Source organism: Gambusia affinis, linkage group LG19, assembly GCF_019740435.1.
Source record: "Gambusia affinis linkage group LG19, SWU_Gaff_1.0, whole genome shotgun sequence".
In the NCBI taxonomy this organism is placed as follows: Eukaryota; Metazoa; Chordata; class Actinopteri; order Cyprinodontiformes; family Poeciliidae; genus Gambusia; species Gambusia affinis.
In genome coordinates this window covers 66964-85368 of record NC_057886.1, presented here as the reverse complement: position 1 = coordinate 85368, position 18405 = coordinate 66964, and the positions used below count along the sequence as shown (strand labels likewise).

The following is an 18405-nucleotide window of genomic DNA, read 5'->3' as shown; positions in this document are numbered from 1 at the left end:
GGCAGCTTTACATAGATCATTTAGATGGCAGAATGGATTTTATTCCATTTTCAAAACTGGAGTCTGGAAAAATGTAAAAGACTGATAAATGCCTGCAGCCAACCTAAGAACAGCTGTATACAGAGATCGACGGTATAAAAAACACCGTGTTTGTAGCGGGTTAAACAGTTGTCCAACCGGGTGACCCGTCAGCTCTTCAGTTCTTCAAACCACATACACACACACAAAACGCTCGACCTGCCGGAACTGCTCACAGGGTAAAAAAAAAAAAAAAAACAGATTCACGCAATTATTTTTCGAGCTGAGCAAAAATGATCTGCTCTGGGCAAAGTGTGGGTGAGCACTTGGCCAGGACCTGTAAACCGACATGGACCCGATGTCCTTTTTTTTCCATCCCAACGCCATTAGAAAGAAAACATCGTCACATTTCTATAAAAGGTGACAAATACAGAAATCTCATTTAATTTTTAGGCAGAATTGGTTCAGACCTGGACCGGATAAGAGTAGAAGCCTTTTTCAAAAGTCAGACCGGTTCATGATTCCAACCCTACCCGAAGCTGCCACATGTGCGTAAACCTTTGGGTGACTGTTATGCGATCTGGAGCCTTATAGATTTGATCCAGATCTCAATGCTGTAGGTTTTATTTGTACCTTTGTCTGCATGTATAAGCACAGAGAGATGTCAGTCACGGATTGTCAGAGTTGTATGCAGACTGTGTAAATGTCTGGCGGCACCAGCGGACGGGCAGGGCCGTAAAGTGAGCTGGGGCGCCAATGTTATGCCGAGAAACGCATGCCTGCCGAGAATCGCACCCCTGTCGCAGGAGCGCGCATCGCTCTAAACTCTCGCATATTGATGAGAAAACGGACTGAAATATGACCGAAGACGAAACTTTAAAAGATACTCGTAACATTATCCCGTTTGTAAGCCAGTGGTCCCCAACCACCGGGCCACGGACCAATTGGTACCGGGCCGCGCAAGAAATAGCGCGGCCCGGTAAATATGTCCGTTCTATGTATTGGTGTCAGGAGGAGCTTTGTCAGATTTATTTCCTTCAGTATCCTTGCAATAGCGATAATAAAGAAATAACATTTTCTACATGATCACATTTGTTCCCTTAACTGCTAGTATAATTTTTATATCAATAGGATAACATTTGAGAAAAATAGAGAAGGCATGCAAATATTGGCAGGAACAAAATTCATATTGCCAAAAAATGCATCCCCTGCTAACATGGAGAAATAAAGAGTTAAAAGTAAAATAATTTTTCTACATATGTTCCCATCTGCTGGTATGAGTTTCATATCAATAGCATAACATTTGAGGAAAATAGAGAGGGCATGCAGATATCGGCAGGCTAATAATAGGCTTTGCCATAAAATGTATCTCCCTGCTAAAATGGAGAAATAAAGAGTTAATTAAGCTTTCACCTTTTCTACGTAATGACACTTGTTCTCTGAGCTACCTCTATAAGTTTCATATCAACAGGCCAATAGACAGGGGATACAAATATTGGCAGGCTCAGTAATTAAAATGCATCCCCCTATATTAATAGACTAGACAGTTAAGGATGATATAAAATGTTCTACATAATGGGCCTCTGTTTTGTAATCCTATAAACTATTATGGTATTAAAAGAAAATCGTAAATTTCAAACCATATGCACTGAAAAAAATACCTCTTTGGATGAACATAAAAAAATCATAGAAATGATTTCCACCTGATTACTTTGTTTTATTTTAGCACCATGTAATTCTGTTATTCCTATTTAAAGCAAATGTGTTAGGTCAACTTAATTTATTAAGGTTATTCCAAGGTAAAGCAATTGTGTTGGCTCAACTTATGTTATTTTGGTTATTTTATTAAGTGATGGATCAACTTAATTTATTATGGTTCTTCCAATTTAAAGCAAATGTGTTGGCTCAATTTAATTTATTAAGGTTGATTCAACTCATTCACTATAGTTGGACCCAATGTAATTTAAAAGAGCCAGCCCAACTAATTTGCAAAGCTTCGGACCAAATAATTTACTTGACTAAGATTAATGGCAATTTAGTTGAAACCAACTTTTTTTTTTTTTCTCCAAAGAGTTTTTGTGGCGCTAGTGGCTCCTATTTTTTTTTGAGACAGTAGGCAGACAGGAGGAGGAGACAGTTGCCAGGACCGGGAGTCGAACCAGCAACATCTGTGTCAAGGACTATGGCCTCCAAACGTGCAGTGTGTTAAACCCCTGCACCACCACAGCACACTGGAGAAACCAACTTACAGTGATACCTTCACAATAATTATTAAGTTGATCCAACTCATGAAAATTAAGTTAGCTCAACAAACATGCTTCATGCTGAAAGAAAGCTATTTAATCATGTGGAAATCCTTTCCATGATTTAATAACGTTAATTAAAAGACTTTTCTTAAAAAGTGTTTTTTTTTTTAAATACTTTTTTTACAGTTCTTAAATGCTGAAAGAAAGAACTGCACTGATACAGTGCAGTTCTTAAATGCCAATAGTGCCCCGCAGAGAAAAACAAATATCTATAGTTTAATGTGTAACTAAGTCTTTCCAGGCGCAAAACAGTGATGTTGCATGATCTCTCGTGATCCCCTGATCTCGCTAGACCCTCTTCGGAAGGAAATGAATCTGACTAAATTGAATCACAATTTAGTCTTAGTCAAGTTGTCTCAACTTGAATAACGTATTGAAGTTGAGACAAAAACGATTGTCTCGCGTGAACTCGTGTGACATCCCGTGATCTCACTTGGCTTCAGCACTATATCAGTCTGACTATAATGAATCATGTTATCTCAACATGATTAAATTTCATAAATGTGAAGTTGTTGAATTTTTTGTTTATCTAACATGATTGTATCACGTTTTTGTTTGAAACATTAAATTATTTAGTTAAAAGTACATGATATTCTTTTGTAATCTGATAACCCCCTAAGTTCATTTTTTACAGTGCGGGATAATGTTACGGGTATCTTTAAAAGTTTCATCTTCGGGTCATATTTCAGTCCGTTTTCTCATCGATATGCAAGAGTTTAGAGCAATGCGCGCTCCCACGACAGGGGATGCAATACTCAGCAGGCATGCGTTTCTCGGCATAACACCTGCGCCTATTAGTAATAAAAGAGTTAGACATAAACAGAACAGAAAAAAGAAGAAACAAAGAATAGTCACACTAACTGTGAAGAAAGTAAAAGAAGCTGTTAACATATTGATATAAAGATTGGGCTTTTGTGATGTTGAGATGTTTAAGTGCTCTCTAAAATAAAATTATATAACTTGAAGATGGGGAGAAATTTTAGAAAACGTTATTTGTGAATAAAAACTCAGCCAGAGGATTAAATCATTAACATCATAATTTAACTCTTCATCCTCTGTTAGACCAAATTGTTTTCTATCAAAACTTAAGGATGGAACAGATTTCTTGTGCAATATCCACTTTTGAAAATCTTTCTAAAAACTTTAGTGACGTTGCAATTGAAAAAAAGACGCATTGTTTCACAATCTCAGTCACAAAGAGCACAAGAATTGATATTCATTTTTGAATTTCTTTAGCAAAAAAGTTGTTACAGGAAGCACTTCATACATATCAAACTAATATTTCAGTTTCTTTGTGGGTGCGGACCACAAAGAAATTTTCTTTAGAGAGATATCATAATTTTTAAACAAATATGTTCTTCTCAGGCTAAAGGGGAAGAAAATTGATGTCAAAGTTTCTTATGAATTTCTTGTAACATTTGGTTTATAAAGTCACATTTACAGTTTTTTAAAGGACATTTTTGATCCATTAGTCTTTATTTTTCACAATGTGGCATCAAACCTTTTTTTCTGCTTTTTCTATATGCTGTATGTTTGTGTTTCCTTAACTTAGTCTTTGTTAGCACATTACCTGCACTTTATACCAAACTAACATTTAGTCACATAAAGGAGATGTTTTTTTTTTTTAGTAGCATCTGCATTTGTAAACAAGTCTCAAATTAGTCAAATAGCATACTGTTAAATTGAATATTAGTACATTTAATGTGTATTTTATTTATTTATTTATTTATTTATTGCCATTTTGGAAATATGGCAGTGTTCACAAAGCAAACTGTGTGTTACAATAAAAGAGTGAGAAGAAAATCAGTTTTCAAAAGTAAAGTATTGAAATAATTGTTTCATTTTACTGAGCAGGTGTGATCACATTAAATTTTGCTCTGTATTGAATAAGTCATAACAAAACACATTTTATGGCTTTGGAAAGCCAAAATACCTATTCTGTATCAATTTTTGTTGTTGTAGTTGTACATTTTAGCAGCACAAATGCCTATAGACAGTGACCATTTTGGATGTCAAAGTTGCGAAACTGGGGTAGCTATACTGTCAATTCTCACATTTTTACTACAGATGTATTTTTCAAATAGCAACTTTGTATTTGGAGAAAATTACTATTGATCACCTAAAAAAAAAAAAAAAAAATAAATAAATAAATAAATAAATAAATAAATAAATAAATAAATAAATAAATAAATAAATTTAAAAATATGTTTTTATTAAATGTTTTTTTAATTGAGATTAGTTATTTTTATTTTTGAATAATTGTGAAACAAATTTACCTCCACAAGGTAATGCGAAGTCCTCATGCTTTGGGTTTGCCGACGTGCACTCATGTTGTTCGCTTTACGTCTGTAGTCTTCGTTTTACGACGTCCCGCCATTTTGTATTTTTTGAGAATCCTTGCAAGTTTCCTGTACACATCCAGCTACTAGGCTCGCGCTAAATTCACTTTTGTGGGAACTCTGAACGGTTCTGTTGGGATCATTTTATTGTTGCGTTGGGAGACTACTTTGTTCCGGGAGATCAACTTACACCGGGGATTTTTCTCTGAAGTCCATGGTGTGAAATTTGTCGAACAGTGGAGGAGAGAAGGTAGGACAAATACATGAGGCTTGTGGTAGCATTGTTAGCTTAGCGGCTACGATGAAGGTAGCATTACAAGATAAGGCTTAAATGCGACCTAGCTGCGATAGTGTGTTACGAATATTGAATGTTACCTATATTTTCGACGATAGTTCTAGTTTTAATACAGGGTTCACTGCTGCTGGTCTGTAGTCTGGACATATAATAATAATAAGAGTGATGATAAGGAAGTCGGGGACAACAATGAGCCTATCACGCTAACAATGCAGCAAGCCTTTAGCCTGTTGATCTGCCATATTTCAGACACTTGTGATGTAATTAAACTACTTGATGTTTTTTTTATGTGAAAGATGACGCAGTTCCTCCCACCGAACCTGCTGGCCCTGTTTGCGCCTCGGGACCCCATACCCTTCTTACCTCAGCTGGAAAAACTACCCCATGAGAAGCACCACAACCAGCCCTACTGTGGTATCGCTCCCTTTATTAGGCACTTCGAGGTGATTGTTGGTTTTTCTTTTTTGTATTTTGTTCTGGTTTAACGTCCAATTTTCTAACTGAAATAGTTGTCTTTGGGTCAGGATCCAAGAGATGCCCCTCCACCGACCAGAGCAGAGACTCGTGAAGAACGTCTGGAGAGAAAGGTTAGAATTCCCTGGTTAACAGTTTTCAAGTATTTGAAATAGTGACTGGATTTGTTTTGCCTCTTCCCTTATCCACTCTGATCTGTGGACATGTTGTGTAACTCTTTATGTTTATGTAGTGCTAAAAAAGTAACCTGAATAGTCTAGGAAGATGTACAGCTGACTGACAAGAAACAAGATTTTATATATATATATACAGTGGTACTAGAAGTCTACATGCATAACATTACCGAAAGTATTTGCTCACCCATCCAAATGATCAGAATCAGGTGTTTCAATCACTTGCATGGCCACCAGTGTATAAAATTAAGCACCTAGACATGCACACTGTTTGAAAAAACATTTATGAAAGAATGGGTTGCTTTGAGGAGCTCAGTGAATTTCAACATTGATCTGTGATGGGATAAATATTCCCCAGTCAATTGTCAGCTGTCTAATAAGAAAATGGAAGTGTTTGGAAACACAGCAACTCGGCTACAAAGTGGTAGGCCATGTAAACTAACAGAGCAGGGTCAGCGGATGCTGATGCGCATAGTGCGAAGAGGTCACCAACTTTCTGCAGAATCAATTACTACAGGCCTCCAGACTTTATGTGGCTCCAGAACAGTGTGCAGAGTAGTGATGGGCAGTTGAGGCCTCATTGGGTGTATGGCACATTCCCCAAACTGTCCACACTGTTGTGAAATTGTGTTGCTGTATCACTTGCAGTGACATCTGCTGGATTTAAAAAGTCATTGCAGGCAAATTCAATAAAGACTGGAAACAAAATGTTCTTTCACATGTTTTTATTCAGAAACATCAGCCTCTGTAACAGCTCTGGGCCAAGGCGATTACACAATTTACAAAACCATTTCACCTGGTTTTGTGAACACCTTTACATTGCACTGATGATGGCGCGCATAGAAATTTAATTGCAAGTTTGTATAAGTTTTTGCATTTCCCAGTTTTGTAGCATGTGATCTTGGTGTGTTCGCCTCGGAGATGCATCTTTGTACCATGATACTGCCATCAGTGGTGACATTTAAATTGGCCTGGCTCTCTTCGACTTCCATGTTCAGCTGCTGCCACAGGTTGTCATCAGAGAAAAAAAGTAAAATCTTTGTTACTAATTCATTGTAATTACATGGAGCGATTTGCAAGAACGTTAAAATAGAAATAAACAAAATTAACAATCATGACAAACCTGCACTGGGAACAGATGGTTGAGTTGAAGCTCCAGTTCAATCCCCTGCTTCCTGGAAACACCAGGTTTTTATTAACTGGTTCATCCCCCTCATGCTGGGCATGATGATGAGCAATGAGCAAATTTTCATCTGTAAATAAAAGCTAATCCATGTAAACTAATTCAAATATCCCATGGAAAGGAATTTGAATAATCTGAAAGAAAAATGATCCCACATGGAAGAAAACTTCCTCTTTCTTGATTGATCGATGCCAGTAATACGAGCCAAAAATTAAGGCAAAGCAAAGAACGCAAAGTATCTCCATCCAACAAAAACCACAAATGTGTCGACAGTTTCTCCCTCATAAATACAATTTGGCGCTTTCACAACCAAACAAGGAACTGTACCGGTCACATGGTTTTCCTTAAAGCTATGTGTGTGCCAACACAGGGTTTCGTCTTGTTTGTTTGGCGCATGTACCAAAGTTTCTGTATCATCTGGCATGGGCCAGACGACACAACATGACGTCATGACATAACATGCTCTGGTGCGCAGTCATGCACCAGAGCACAACTCTAGTGCAGAGTGTTTTGTGGAATGGGTTTCCATGGTCGAGCAGCTGCATCCAAGCCTTACGTTACCAAGTGTGATGCAAAGTGTTGTCTGTAGTGGTGTAAAACACTGGACTCTAGAGCAGTGGAGGTGTGATCTGACAATCTGATGGATGAGTCTGAGTTTGGCAGTTACCAGGAGAAGGGTACTTGTCTGACTGCATTGTGCCAAGTGTAAAGTTTGCTGGAGGGGAGATTGTGGTGTTGTTTCTCAGGAGCTGGACTTTGCCTCTTAGTTCCAGTGAAAGGAACTCTGAATTAGGGCTGATTGATCTGAGGAAAAGTTGATATCCCGGTATATATTTGCTGTATCACGATACACAATTTATATTGCAAAATATTTTTAGAATGAGCTCCAATATTATTTTACTACAGATCCCTTGCATCATGATGTCACCCACGCAAGTTGCGGTACACGCAACAAATCTGCGTGTAGTGTGAAGAGACAGAGAAGAAAGAATGAGTGGTTTTGAGTTATATTGGTGCTATACAATGTATAGCACCAATATAACTCAAAACCACTCATGAATCATACCTACATCTCAAGGTTTTGTTTTTTACGGAATAGTTCTACCGCAGTAGCGTGGCTATTAATAGTATGTAAAAGAATAGTCTTATTATGTGGTGAAATAAATTTGTGGTACAACCTTTTGTGGCAATAGTTTTATAACGTTTCACAAATTACCTCATTTTGTTTGACATCCTCCATATAAAATTTGAACTACTGCCAAATTATTGATCCAGCAGTGTTTCTCTTTGTAATTAGACTAGTTCATCGGATTTCTTCAGTTACCTTCTCATTTGTACTGCTCGCCTCAAACTCTCGCCATGTTATTTTTCTCCAGCTTGACTGACAGAAAACTTTCAGGTTGGTAGGGGGGAGAGTCTGGTGACACATTTGCAGGGTGTCAGATAAACCATACTCGCAGTGAATTTGATGGCGCAAGCTTATTATTTGAACAACAATATATACTCGATTGTTGCGATGGTGCCATTTTAACCACAATAAATTGAAAACTCACAATATACTAGATGCATACTCTGAATGTTTCACCAAGACATTTTGGGCAAATCCATGCTCCCAACTTTGTGGGAACAGTTTGGAGCTGGCCCCTTCCTCTTTCAATATGACTGTGCACCAGAGCACAGAGCAAGGTTCATAAAAACATGCATAGCAGAGTCTGGTGTGGATGAACTTGACTGGTCTGTACAGAGTCCTGACCTCAACCCAATAGGACACCTTTGGGATAAATTAGAGCGGAGATAGAGAGCCAGGCCTTCTGCCTTGTTGTCCAACATCAGTATGTGATCTCACAAATGCGCTTCCAGAGGAATGGTCAAAAATCCCCATAAACCCTCCTAAACCTTGTGAACAGCCTTCCCAGAAGAGTTGAAACTGTTCTAGCTGCAAAGGAAAGGGTGGACCAACGTCATTGAACCCTATGGATTAAGAATGGAATGTAATTTAAGCTCATATGTGACGGTCACAGTGATTCTGACCAAAGAGTGGTTCATTGATTTGAGATATGGAGTGATTTTTTTCAACAAAAGAACAGAACAAAAGTGAGAAAGAAATGCTCCTCTGAGAATTTAAATTATAATGATATTTATTGTGGTCAGTCACACCTGTGTTTAACCTTTGAGTGAGGTTTAATTTAATCCATCATATTTAAATGCTTGATTATTAATTTCTGCAGTCATATAAAAAGTTTGGGTCATACAGTCATATAAATATTTCTAAATATTTGGGTGTTTGCAGCAGCTATTTCAGTTTGATATATCTAATAACTGATGGACGAAGTAATATTTCAGTATTGAAATGAGGTTTATTGGAGTAACAGAAATGTGCAATATGCATTAAAACAAAATTTGACAGGTGCAGAAATTTGGGTACTCTTGTCATTTTATTGATTTGAATACTCTTAACTACCCTTACTCGGAGAATCAGTCATTTCCTCTAGGTAAGGGACCTTTCACATCTGAACATGTGCTGACAATTCCACTGAATGTATTGACAGTTTGCATCATGTCAATTGGTACTACCATAGAGGGGAGAAAATTAAAAGCACCAGTTCATTCATAAGTAGCTTGAAATGCTGTCGTGTTGGTGTGTCATTCGGAAAAGAAGTCGGTACACAGTCGCACCTGCAAAATATACGTTGCACATGTCTATGTCAATGTACAACAAATTGATATTGCTGAATACAAATTAAATCTGCAGTCTGAAACCAGCTGTTCTGTCTTAAACAAATGTTGGTGAATGTTCTTCATTTATTGGTTGTTTTGTTTGGTTTACAGAGACGAGAGAAAATTGAGAGACGGCAGTCTGTTTTGGAAACAGAACTTAAGCTTTGTAAGTTTGTACCAATATAAAAGTTCAATACATTGTTGGTTTAAACTAAACTTGCTTTTATCGTTTTTTACCACAGGGGACCCTCATAATGACCCAAATGCTCAAGGAGACGCTTTCAAGACCTTGTTTGTTGCACGAATTGTTAGTATGGTTGGATCAAAGTTTATTGCAGCCCTTACAATGCGCTGCATTAGACTAATCATTTTTAATATTTAAAATAAGATATTGCTTTTTTTATGCAGAACTACGATACTACAGAGTCCAAGCTTCGACGTGAGTTTGAGGTCTATGGCCCCATCAAAAGGGTAGGTCAGCCTGCTCATTTGTTAACCTTTGCATCAGCTACAGCTTACATTTTCTTGCCACTTTACACAGGTTTATTTATAGAATTGTAGGGCCCAGCATGGTCAGAGTAAAATAGAACTGTTGATGTTTATATTCACACAGACCCATAACAGTTCAATAGACGCAAATTTCCTGTGAAACGCTTCCCACAGCAGTATCCATCATGGTGTCTTGTCCTGTGATTTCAAACAACATAGTAAACACAGCTATCATGGCAGAGAGCAATGACTATTACGATTTCACAAGTTCAGAGGAAGAGACAATAATTGATGGGAGAGAAAATGTCCTTTTAATTTTCACGCTATGTAAAAAAGAAAAAGAAGGGATGGTGTCGGTAAGCCGTTCTTCCGCTGCATCAGACTTAAAGTGAATAGGGGGAGTTTAGATCTGACTGAAAAACTGGTATTCTGACTGCCTGTGCTGACAAACACTGAGAACATCAGCTCATGGAAGTTTGTGTTCCATATAAACACACCCATAAAATTCAGACCAATCACACCAATAGTGATGGATGGATGCCCGAAAAGATCGGCAGGGGTTTTTGATCAGAAGGGGCTGATAACATGAGACCGAGAGCAAAATAAGGGGATTTCTGCCATGCATCTATGACAAGAACTGATTTTGGCAGTTATTTTTGACCATGCAGAGCCCTTTAGTTAGCAGAAGCTCATTATGTTTTCAAATGATACATTTTTTCATATTTCTTGTTCCAGATTTATATTGTCTACAACAAGAAGACGGGAAAGCCTCGTGGCTACGCTTTTATTGAGTACGAGCATGAACGAGACATGCACTGTGAGTATCAAACACTGTCTGTGCAAGCTCACCCCATCATACAGCCTATTCTTTGATATACACGGGGGCGTTTACTTGAGTAGTCTTTTTTTTTTTTCTTTCTTTCTTTTTCTTTTTGCTGCTATCCTTTATGTTGATTACACTGGTCAGTGATGGCCAGGCCAGCTAAGTTCCTCGAAGCATTGCTTACAGATGAAGAGATTGCATGAAATCCCAATACTTGCTTGGTGTGTGTGTGTGTGTGTGTGTGCGGGGGGGGTGGCTTGTTAGATGCTTGTCACTTTTTGACTAAAAACTGGATTTAGATAAAAAGCAGTTAATTCAGATCACTAGGGGACAAGACAGAATAAAATGTATTTTATCTGTGAACCTGAACATGTTTGCTTGTCAAAGGGTACGTTGTCTTTTAACTGTGAGGTGTTGTAGTTCTGTGGAACAGCTGCTCTCCTGGTTTGGACGGGAATGGTAAGCACAAGGTCAAACTGGACACCAAACATTGACGGAAACATTCTTTATATCCCATCATCTTTTACTGTGAGGCTGTCCGTTTTTGTCTTTAACTCTGGTCATGGTGAGCTTTTTTTTTTTTTTTTTTTTTTTAATATTTATTTTCTGTATTTATTTTTTATAAAGTTTATGACAGTAGTAAGCTATTGCTGCCCAAATATTTGAATACAAATTTAAATATATTTTCTAGGAGATATGAATACGATCTCTTCAGACAAGTGATGTCATCCAAAGGTTAAGCCATGCTCCTTTACTGGATCAATGCAGAGCCTACAGTGTAGCATATTAAAGAGATATTTTAATCCCTAGTTTGCAGTGTGGCTGTGCAACTTTGTGTCCAAACAATTACAAAAATAACATAATTGCCAATAAAAAAAAAGTTCTATTGGAAGTGCAATAAATGCATTGTATTTCCAAACTTATTTTTGATTGACCAAAATGTTTTCCTACCAAAGTGAGTTAGCTTAGGTTCAAGTTGCAGTGAGACCAAAAGTCTTGCTGACTCTTTTTTCTTTTAAATTGATATAATTGATCTTCCATATTTGCTGGTATATTGAACTCTAAACTGTCTTTTGCTGTCATGATTGCGGATCTAATGATTTTTTGCATTGCTCTCTGTAAATTGCACCTGGGCAATGTTTGGAGATCCCAATACATTTGAGCAGAGGAACCATTTCAATTAAGCTACATTTCTGTATAGTTATGTGTCTGTATAAGCTACCATGAAGCCTCTGCGGGGATCTGATAAGGCAGCATATATTTAGTTTTCCACCATTCTCTAGTATTTATAGAATCAGCTCTCCCAGACCAGAGTTGCTGAACCCACAACTCTGTAGTGATAGTTGGAAGGGAACTGAGGGGGTGGGATGTGGGCCTCAACAGTATATTAACTGTGTGTTGTTCTCATTGCCACTGCAGCCGCCAATCTGTGATGGCTATTGGCCAGAGCTGGCTGGCAGATGATGATGGTTATGATACATCTACACCCTACTACCACAGCTCAGTATATGGTTGGTATAATGGGTTTGTATGATGGGTAAGATTTCTTTCCACCCTCCATCTCCTACATAGGGAAGTGGAGCAAAGTTCAATGGGTAAAGCATATTTTTGTTGGCCCTAAAGAATTTTTTTTAATTCTTTTAATATAATCTGGATTTTAGGCTTTGACCATTGAATGCTCCCCTGTACAGTACTGTGCAAAAACGTTCCCCAATGATTTTGCTTTGTGTTAAAGCCACTTCAAGTTTTTCAAAGCTTGTAGTTAGAAAAAATAGATTGTGTGATTATGGGTAGGCACAGCACAACATTAGAATAAAAATAAGAAACACCTTTTTTAAGCTGCCTGATCAAGGTGCTGGAATTTAATGTACAGATGCTTCATGATTGGGCTAAAAACACTTTTTTGTGAGGAAAGCTATTGTGTGAGGATTACTTGACCTAGATGTGTTCAGCTTTTTAAAATGACATCAGAGAAAGTGTTAAAACTATATTTCTGTCAGATATGTCAAACCTCTTGATTTGGAAGTGTTGGCTGCATTTTGGAACTCTGAGTCAAAGTAATGATCTACATTGCCTACGGATAACATAACGAGGCTGCAGTTTTAGTAATCTGAGTGGTGAAGGCAGTTAGAAAAGTCAGCAGTAGAACTGGTTTGCCTTAGTCTTTAAAATGATAAAATTAGGTTTTATTGTTACTGTTCTCACAGAGCACTATGATCTCACTTTGAATATATTTAAAAATAAAAGCTCTCAACTAGCAAGTGAAGCAAATTTTGAGTTTTGTTATCTTATTGGACTACAGTTTAAAAAGAGAAGATTGGCACTTCATGAAATTGAGAGATAAGAAGTCAGCCACAAATGTCCATGCATCATTTAACCCTTTCCCAGGACACTTTTGTTTATGCTAGGAAGCAGATAAATTTGCCCCTGAGCTGGCTTTAATAAAACATGCAGATGAGGGGAATTTTTTGATAAATCAGCAACAGCCTACTCATTCATTATTTACTATGTTAGGACACATTTCAGGCCCTAGTTCCTCCGGATATAGTTGCCAACATTTCAGTAAAGTCCCTGACTGAATTACTGATGGGATTTTTTTTTCCATCAAAGAGGTTCCAGATCGGTAAAGGAACCACTTTGCTTTTCCACCATCTGATATTCAAGTTGGAATCATGTGAAAACAAACATCTTGTTCCTTACGTGTTTGATTCTTTACCTGTTTTATTCTGAGGGTTTTTTTTTTCTTTTGTGAAGGTTGATATTGCATATTTATCCCATTATTTCTGCAAACAGATGCTCTAATATCAAAACTTGGTTTACCAGGGGTGCTTGTGAATGCTTCACGATTGTGATCATCTGATCCCTTATCCAAAAGTTAGAAAACTGAAATTAGACAACTTTTAGAGCAAAATATATATATAAAAAAACAGAGTCTACATAACATTATGAATTCAGGGGAGCAGCATGTTGACCTAGTCTAATCAGCTGAAAGTATATTACATTTCAGGTAATGTGACTTGTGTGCTATATTGAACATGGCATACACTGAATTATGTAAAAATTAGCAACTCTGAAATGATTGAAAGCTTTTTCATTCTCAAACATCTTCAGTCACACTCAATTAAAAAAAAAGCTTTCAACACTTTCGATCATTTTCAGTTGGTTGTATTGTATCATCCATCCATCCATCCATTCACACACACAGAAACATACAGATACATAGATAGATAGTAAGTAGCTATACACTCAAATCCATTATTAGCAAAAACTCAACTAGATCTGTGAAAAGTGTTATTTCCTCTGGCCCAACAGTGAACTGGTGCAGGTCAGCACTACTTTTTCTCACCCAGAGCTTATCTTGGTGGAAACAAAAACTAGTGGTAGGTTATGAGCTCTAGCACCACTTTAGAACTGGAACCAGATTGGTGGAAAATGCTTCTGAGAGATTTCTTCAGGCAATACACTCAAGCACCAAGTCAAGATCTCAACATAATGAGAATAAGTTTAGGAAATGTGTAACGCTGTCACACCTCAACAAAAGTAGGCATCTCATTTGTACTTCCATTGCACACAGTGGTGTTGGACATGTATTTTAGCTATAGGGGGTTTTATTCAGAAAGGCTTTTCATTGGAGTTATGGTAAGCTAACTCCTAATGTAAAGTTAGTCTAGTTTCTCTTTGCTTTCTTTTAGTTTTTCTTCTTTTTGTTTTCCTCAGTTGGTCAGTGTTGTTGGTGACCGTGGGGGTGTGGTAAGACCCCGAAGTCGGGTTGGTTTTTGTCATCGTTTGTGGACACAAACACACACACACACAGACATGAGTGGAGTGGAGGGCAGGGGAAGTGAGGGAAGAAGGGTGAGGGTAAGGGCCCTGAGAGACATGTTGTCTGAGTGGTACTGTGGTGCAGAAAACCTTTGGTATGGTTCTGTAAGCTGCCAAGTTTGGTAAGGCCTTCTGACTATGTGCTAGGATTCTTGTTGATGTAAAAATAAATGCCACAAATTTAATCCACAAGTTGATAAGAGAAGATAAATTTTGAATATTTAGATGAAAAATTTAAGTTTTTGTTTTCTTACTATAGAATTTAGTTTTGATGAACTTAAGCGTATTATAAGTAGCTTGTATTATGCTCTCATTTGTCTAAATGGAAGTATCTAAATGCAAGTACCACATTGGCAGACAAAATGTTTGCAAAATGGCTATATATTGTTATAACTGAATATTATTGGTGAAATGCTTTTTGGTTACCTTACTTGAAGTATTTATCTTCATGTTGTCAACTCATCCCACAAATAGAACCTGTGTTGACACTTGCAATTATATAAGATAAGACTGGATGGAGTTGGATAAATGCATAAGCTCGATGCGCTTCTTCTACTGTAGAGGCCCATATCTTTTCCCAGTATGAATTATGATAGAAATACATTTTTAATAACACGTAAATGTTGACGATAAGAAAGCTGGTGTCTGGATTTTTAAACAAAGTCGAAAGTGTAATGTACCAGTGACTCATCTGGTGGAAGGAAGTCTGCTCCCATTATCCTTCGGCTTTTACCCAGAGAGCAGCCATCTTTGCTTCACCTGCTCCTGGTCAGTATAATAATCCACTGTATTCTGTTTCTTTTTTCCTCCCTTGGTCACGTTGTTGCTGTTTTTTCCTCCAACCTCACCTTTGCCTTCTCTCTCTCCATTTTTCTACAGCTGCCTACAAGCATGCAGACGGAAAGAAGATTGATGGTAGAAGAGTGTTGGTGGATGTGGAAAGAGGACGCACTGTCAAAGGATGGCGTCCTCGCAGGCTAGGTCAGATGCTAGTCCTCGACTTTCAGGCTTTTCTGCCTAAAATGTTATTTGCTTGTGTATATGCCTTTAAGATCTGTACTGGGTGTGGGGAGGCTCATCTTAGTTGATTCGTGAAATGGCTGATAATATACATGTGATGTTCCTCTGAGCAAATGTAGAGCAGAATGCTGCAGAATAGGGCTAAAACAATTGTGATTAATTGATTATTGGAAAAAATCAAGTCAAATAATTTAGTAATTGAATAATTAGCTGGAGATTGCACACTGTGAAACATTCCATTTGCTGCAAGACCACTACTCTGAGAGCAGATATTAGGCCAAAACTTTTCATAATGATATACATTTTGCATGTAAGATAAAAAAAAATATTTTGACTGCAAATATATTTTACCCAGAACTCCTCATGTAGCATTGTTTTTAGCTTCAGCTGGTTCATATTGTTTTAAAAAATCTGTTAGGCTCCTTTTCCTGTTAAATTATTAATTGGTTAATCAAAAAATAGTCAACTGATTAGCCCTGCACTGCTAAAATAGCTGTGTTTATGTGTATAGCATAAAAATGATGGCTCCAACGTTAAAGAATTTGCCTCTCTGTCTTGTGTTAGTATACAAGAAACTTTCCTTACTGTTATTGGACAGATGTTAAGTGTTAATTACAAAAGCTGTGGGCTGAGTTGAAAGAAGAAGCAAAATCCATGTTTGTGTTTTGACCTGAGGGGGCGCTCCACCTTACTGCCGTGTAACAAACAGCATGCAAGCATTGTCAACTTTGTTATACCCATTGCAGTACGGCCAGATTATCTTTCTAGGGTACTACAAGGTATGGTCCAATCCATAGTTTCAGACCTTTTAAATGAACCCGTTTGCTGCTTCTGCTCTTTCCAGGAGGAGGATTGGGTGGGACACGGAGAGGTGGAGCTGACGTAAACATCAAGCACTCTGGTCGAGACGATGCGTCACGTTATGATGATCGTTCACTGGGGGCGTGAGTGATTCTTTTCAGAAAGGTTCTGTAGGGTTGAAGAAGGCATTCTTATCGATGGTTTTTGTTTTGTTCTCAACACTCAGTGACCGTGGAGAAAGAAGGGAGCGCAGTCGGGAACGCGATCGTGACAAGGACAGAGAACGGCGGAGGTCCCGGTCCCGTGAAAGGCGCCGTCACACTCGGTCCAGGGAGCGAGATAGGGAGAGAGAACGAGGGATTGTGGTGGGAGAAGATGGTGGGAGTAGTAGCCGACGTCGAGAACGAGACCGAGAACGTGGGGGGGCAGGAGGAGGAGGAGATAGCAGGAGTAGAGAAAGAAGTAGAGACCGGAAGAAAAGGAGTAGGAGCAGGGATCGGAAGAGAGACAGGGAGAGAGGCAAAGGTCTAGATGGGGATGAGGTTGGCCAGGGGGACGGCCCTCCAGAGGGTGGGGAACGCATGCCAGAGGAGCATGGAGGAGAGGTGGCTGAGGGGGCAGAGGAGCGCAAAGATAGGGATAGAGATAGGGACAGAGACAGAAGGCGGAGCCACAGGGACAGAGACAGGCGTAGAGAACGGGACAGGGACAGGGAGCACAAGAGGGAACGTGGGGAGAGGGACAGGGGTGAACGGAGAGAGGAACGTCATGCCCCCACACGAGATGACATTGGCCCCCAAGACGAAATGTGTAACGAGGATGATAGTGCACCGGCCAATATGGAGGAGTACAGTCAGGACGGAATGATGGATCAGCAGTCCTTCCAATCAGCAGAGGATTATGGTTCTGGTGAGAATGGCTACAAGATGGAGGGGCAAGGAGATGAGTATTGAGCAGTTCCTCCATCAGGACCCCATCACTTCCACACAAGTCATTTTATAGTGTGCTTTTCCTCAACGCCTGAGCTCTTTATCTTTTCGGGGCCTCCTGTAATTGAATTGTCTGGCTAGCTTTCCTGTCAGTATGTTTCATGTACAGTGATCACATTTAAATTTGATCTCAGTCAAACAGTTATCCTTCATTGCCCAACTTATCTGTCCCATTAAATGTAATTACAGGGAGGAGAGGGGAATAAAGTGGAGTGAAAGTGGGAAGGGGTGGAAATTTAAAGCAGACAAATTGGTCTTAAATTAGTTTGCATTAGTCATTCTGTTTAAAAAATTTGTTGCAGGTGTGTTAGATAATGTGCTCATTTTGACCCAACTAATATGTATTTTGGAAACTGGTATAACATTGAAACAACGGGGAGACTGTTGTCTTATCTAATTTTTTATTTTATTTGATCTGCTGTTTCTAGATTTGGAGGATCATTTTAATAAAGATGTGGCTTTACAACAGATGTGGTCTGTATTGGTCATTTATATCTAGTTGAAACACTCTGATGATGCAGACCTTTATTTTTTTTTTAGAAATAGACATTGCTTCAGCATAAAAAAAACTTGGCATGTAGTGATTAAGGCCCAACACAATGAAGGAGGATCATTTAGCTGTTCCTTTGCAAAACTTTCCATAAACTAATAACCTCCTTTGAGGAAAACTTCTATGATTTGAATTTGCTCAGTCTGGTGGTTCTCTGCTTTCTGCTGAAAAGTGTGGAAGCTCATTGTACTGGCAAAATGCTTTTAATGCTTTAACTATTTGATTGGTGAAACCTTAAACCATCTGCTGTTCCCATTGACAGGTAGACTGCCTGTCAGGAAGCTAATCAATCAATCAAATTTTATTTGTATAGCACATTTCAGCAGCAAGGCATTTCAAAGTGCTTTACATCAAATCAAACACAAAAACACAATGCAACATAGAATCAACAATCAAAATACAACA

The 18405-nt window shown here is 38.4% G+C and overlaps 1 protein-coding gene across 1 annotated transcript; it reads left to right on the top strand.

Moving 5' to 3' along the window:
- The first annotated feature begins 4692 nt into the window (after positions 1-4692).
- Positions 4693-17918, top strand: snrnp70 (small nuclear ribonucleoprotein 70 (U1)). Its single transcript, XM_044101380.1, has 10 exons — positions 4693-4913; positions 5255-5401; positions 5483-5545; positions 9618-9672; positions 9749-9813; positions 9915-9977; positions 10731-10812; positions 15520-15621; positions 16505-16604; positions 16688-17918. Exons 2-10 carry the CDS (start codon positions 5255-5257, stop codon positions 17412-17414), a joined length of 1404 nt encoding a protein of 467 aa, XP_043957315.1. The 5' UTR covers positions 4693-4913; the 3' UTR covers positions 17415-17918.
- The last annotated feature ends 487 nt before the right edge of the window (positions 17919-18405 follow it).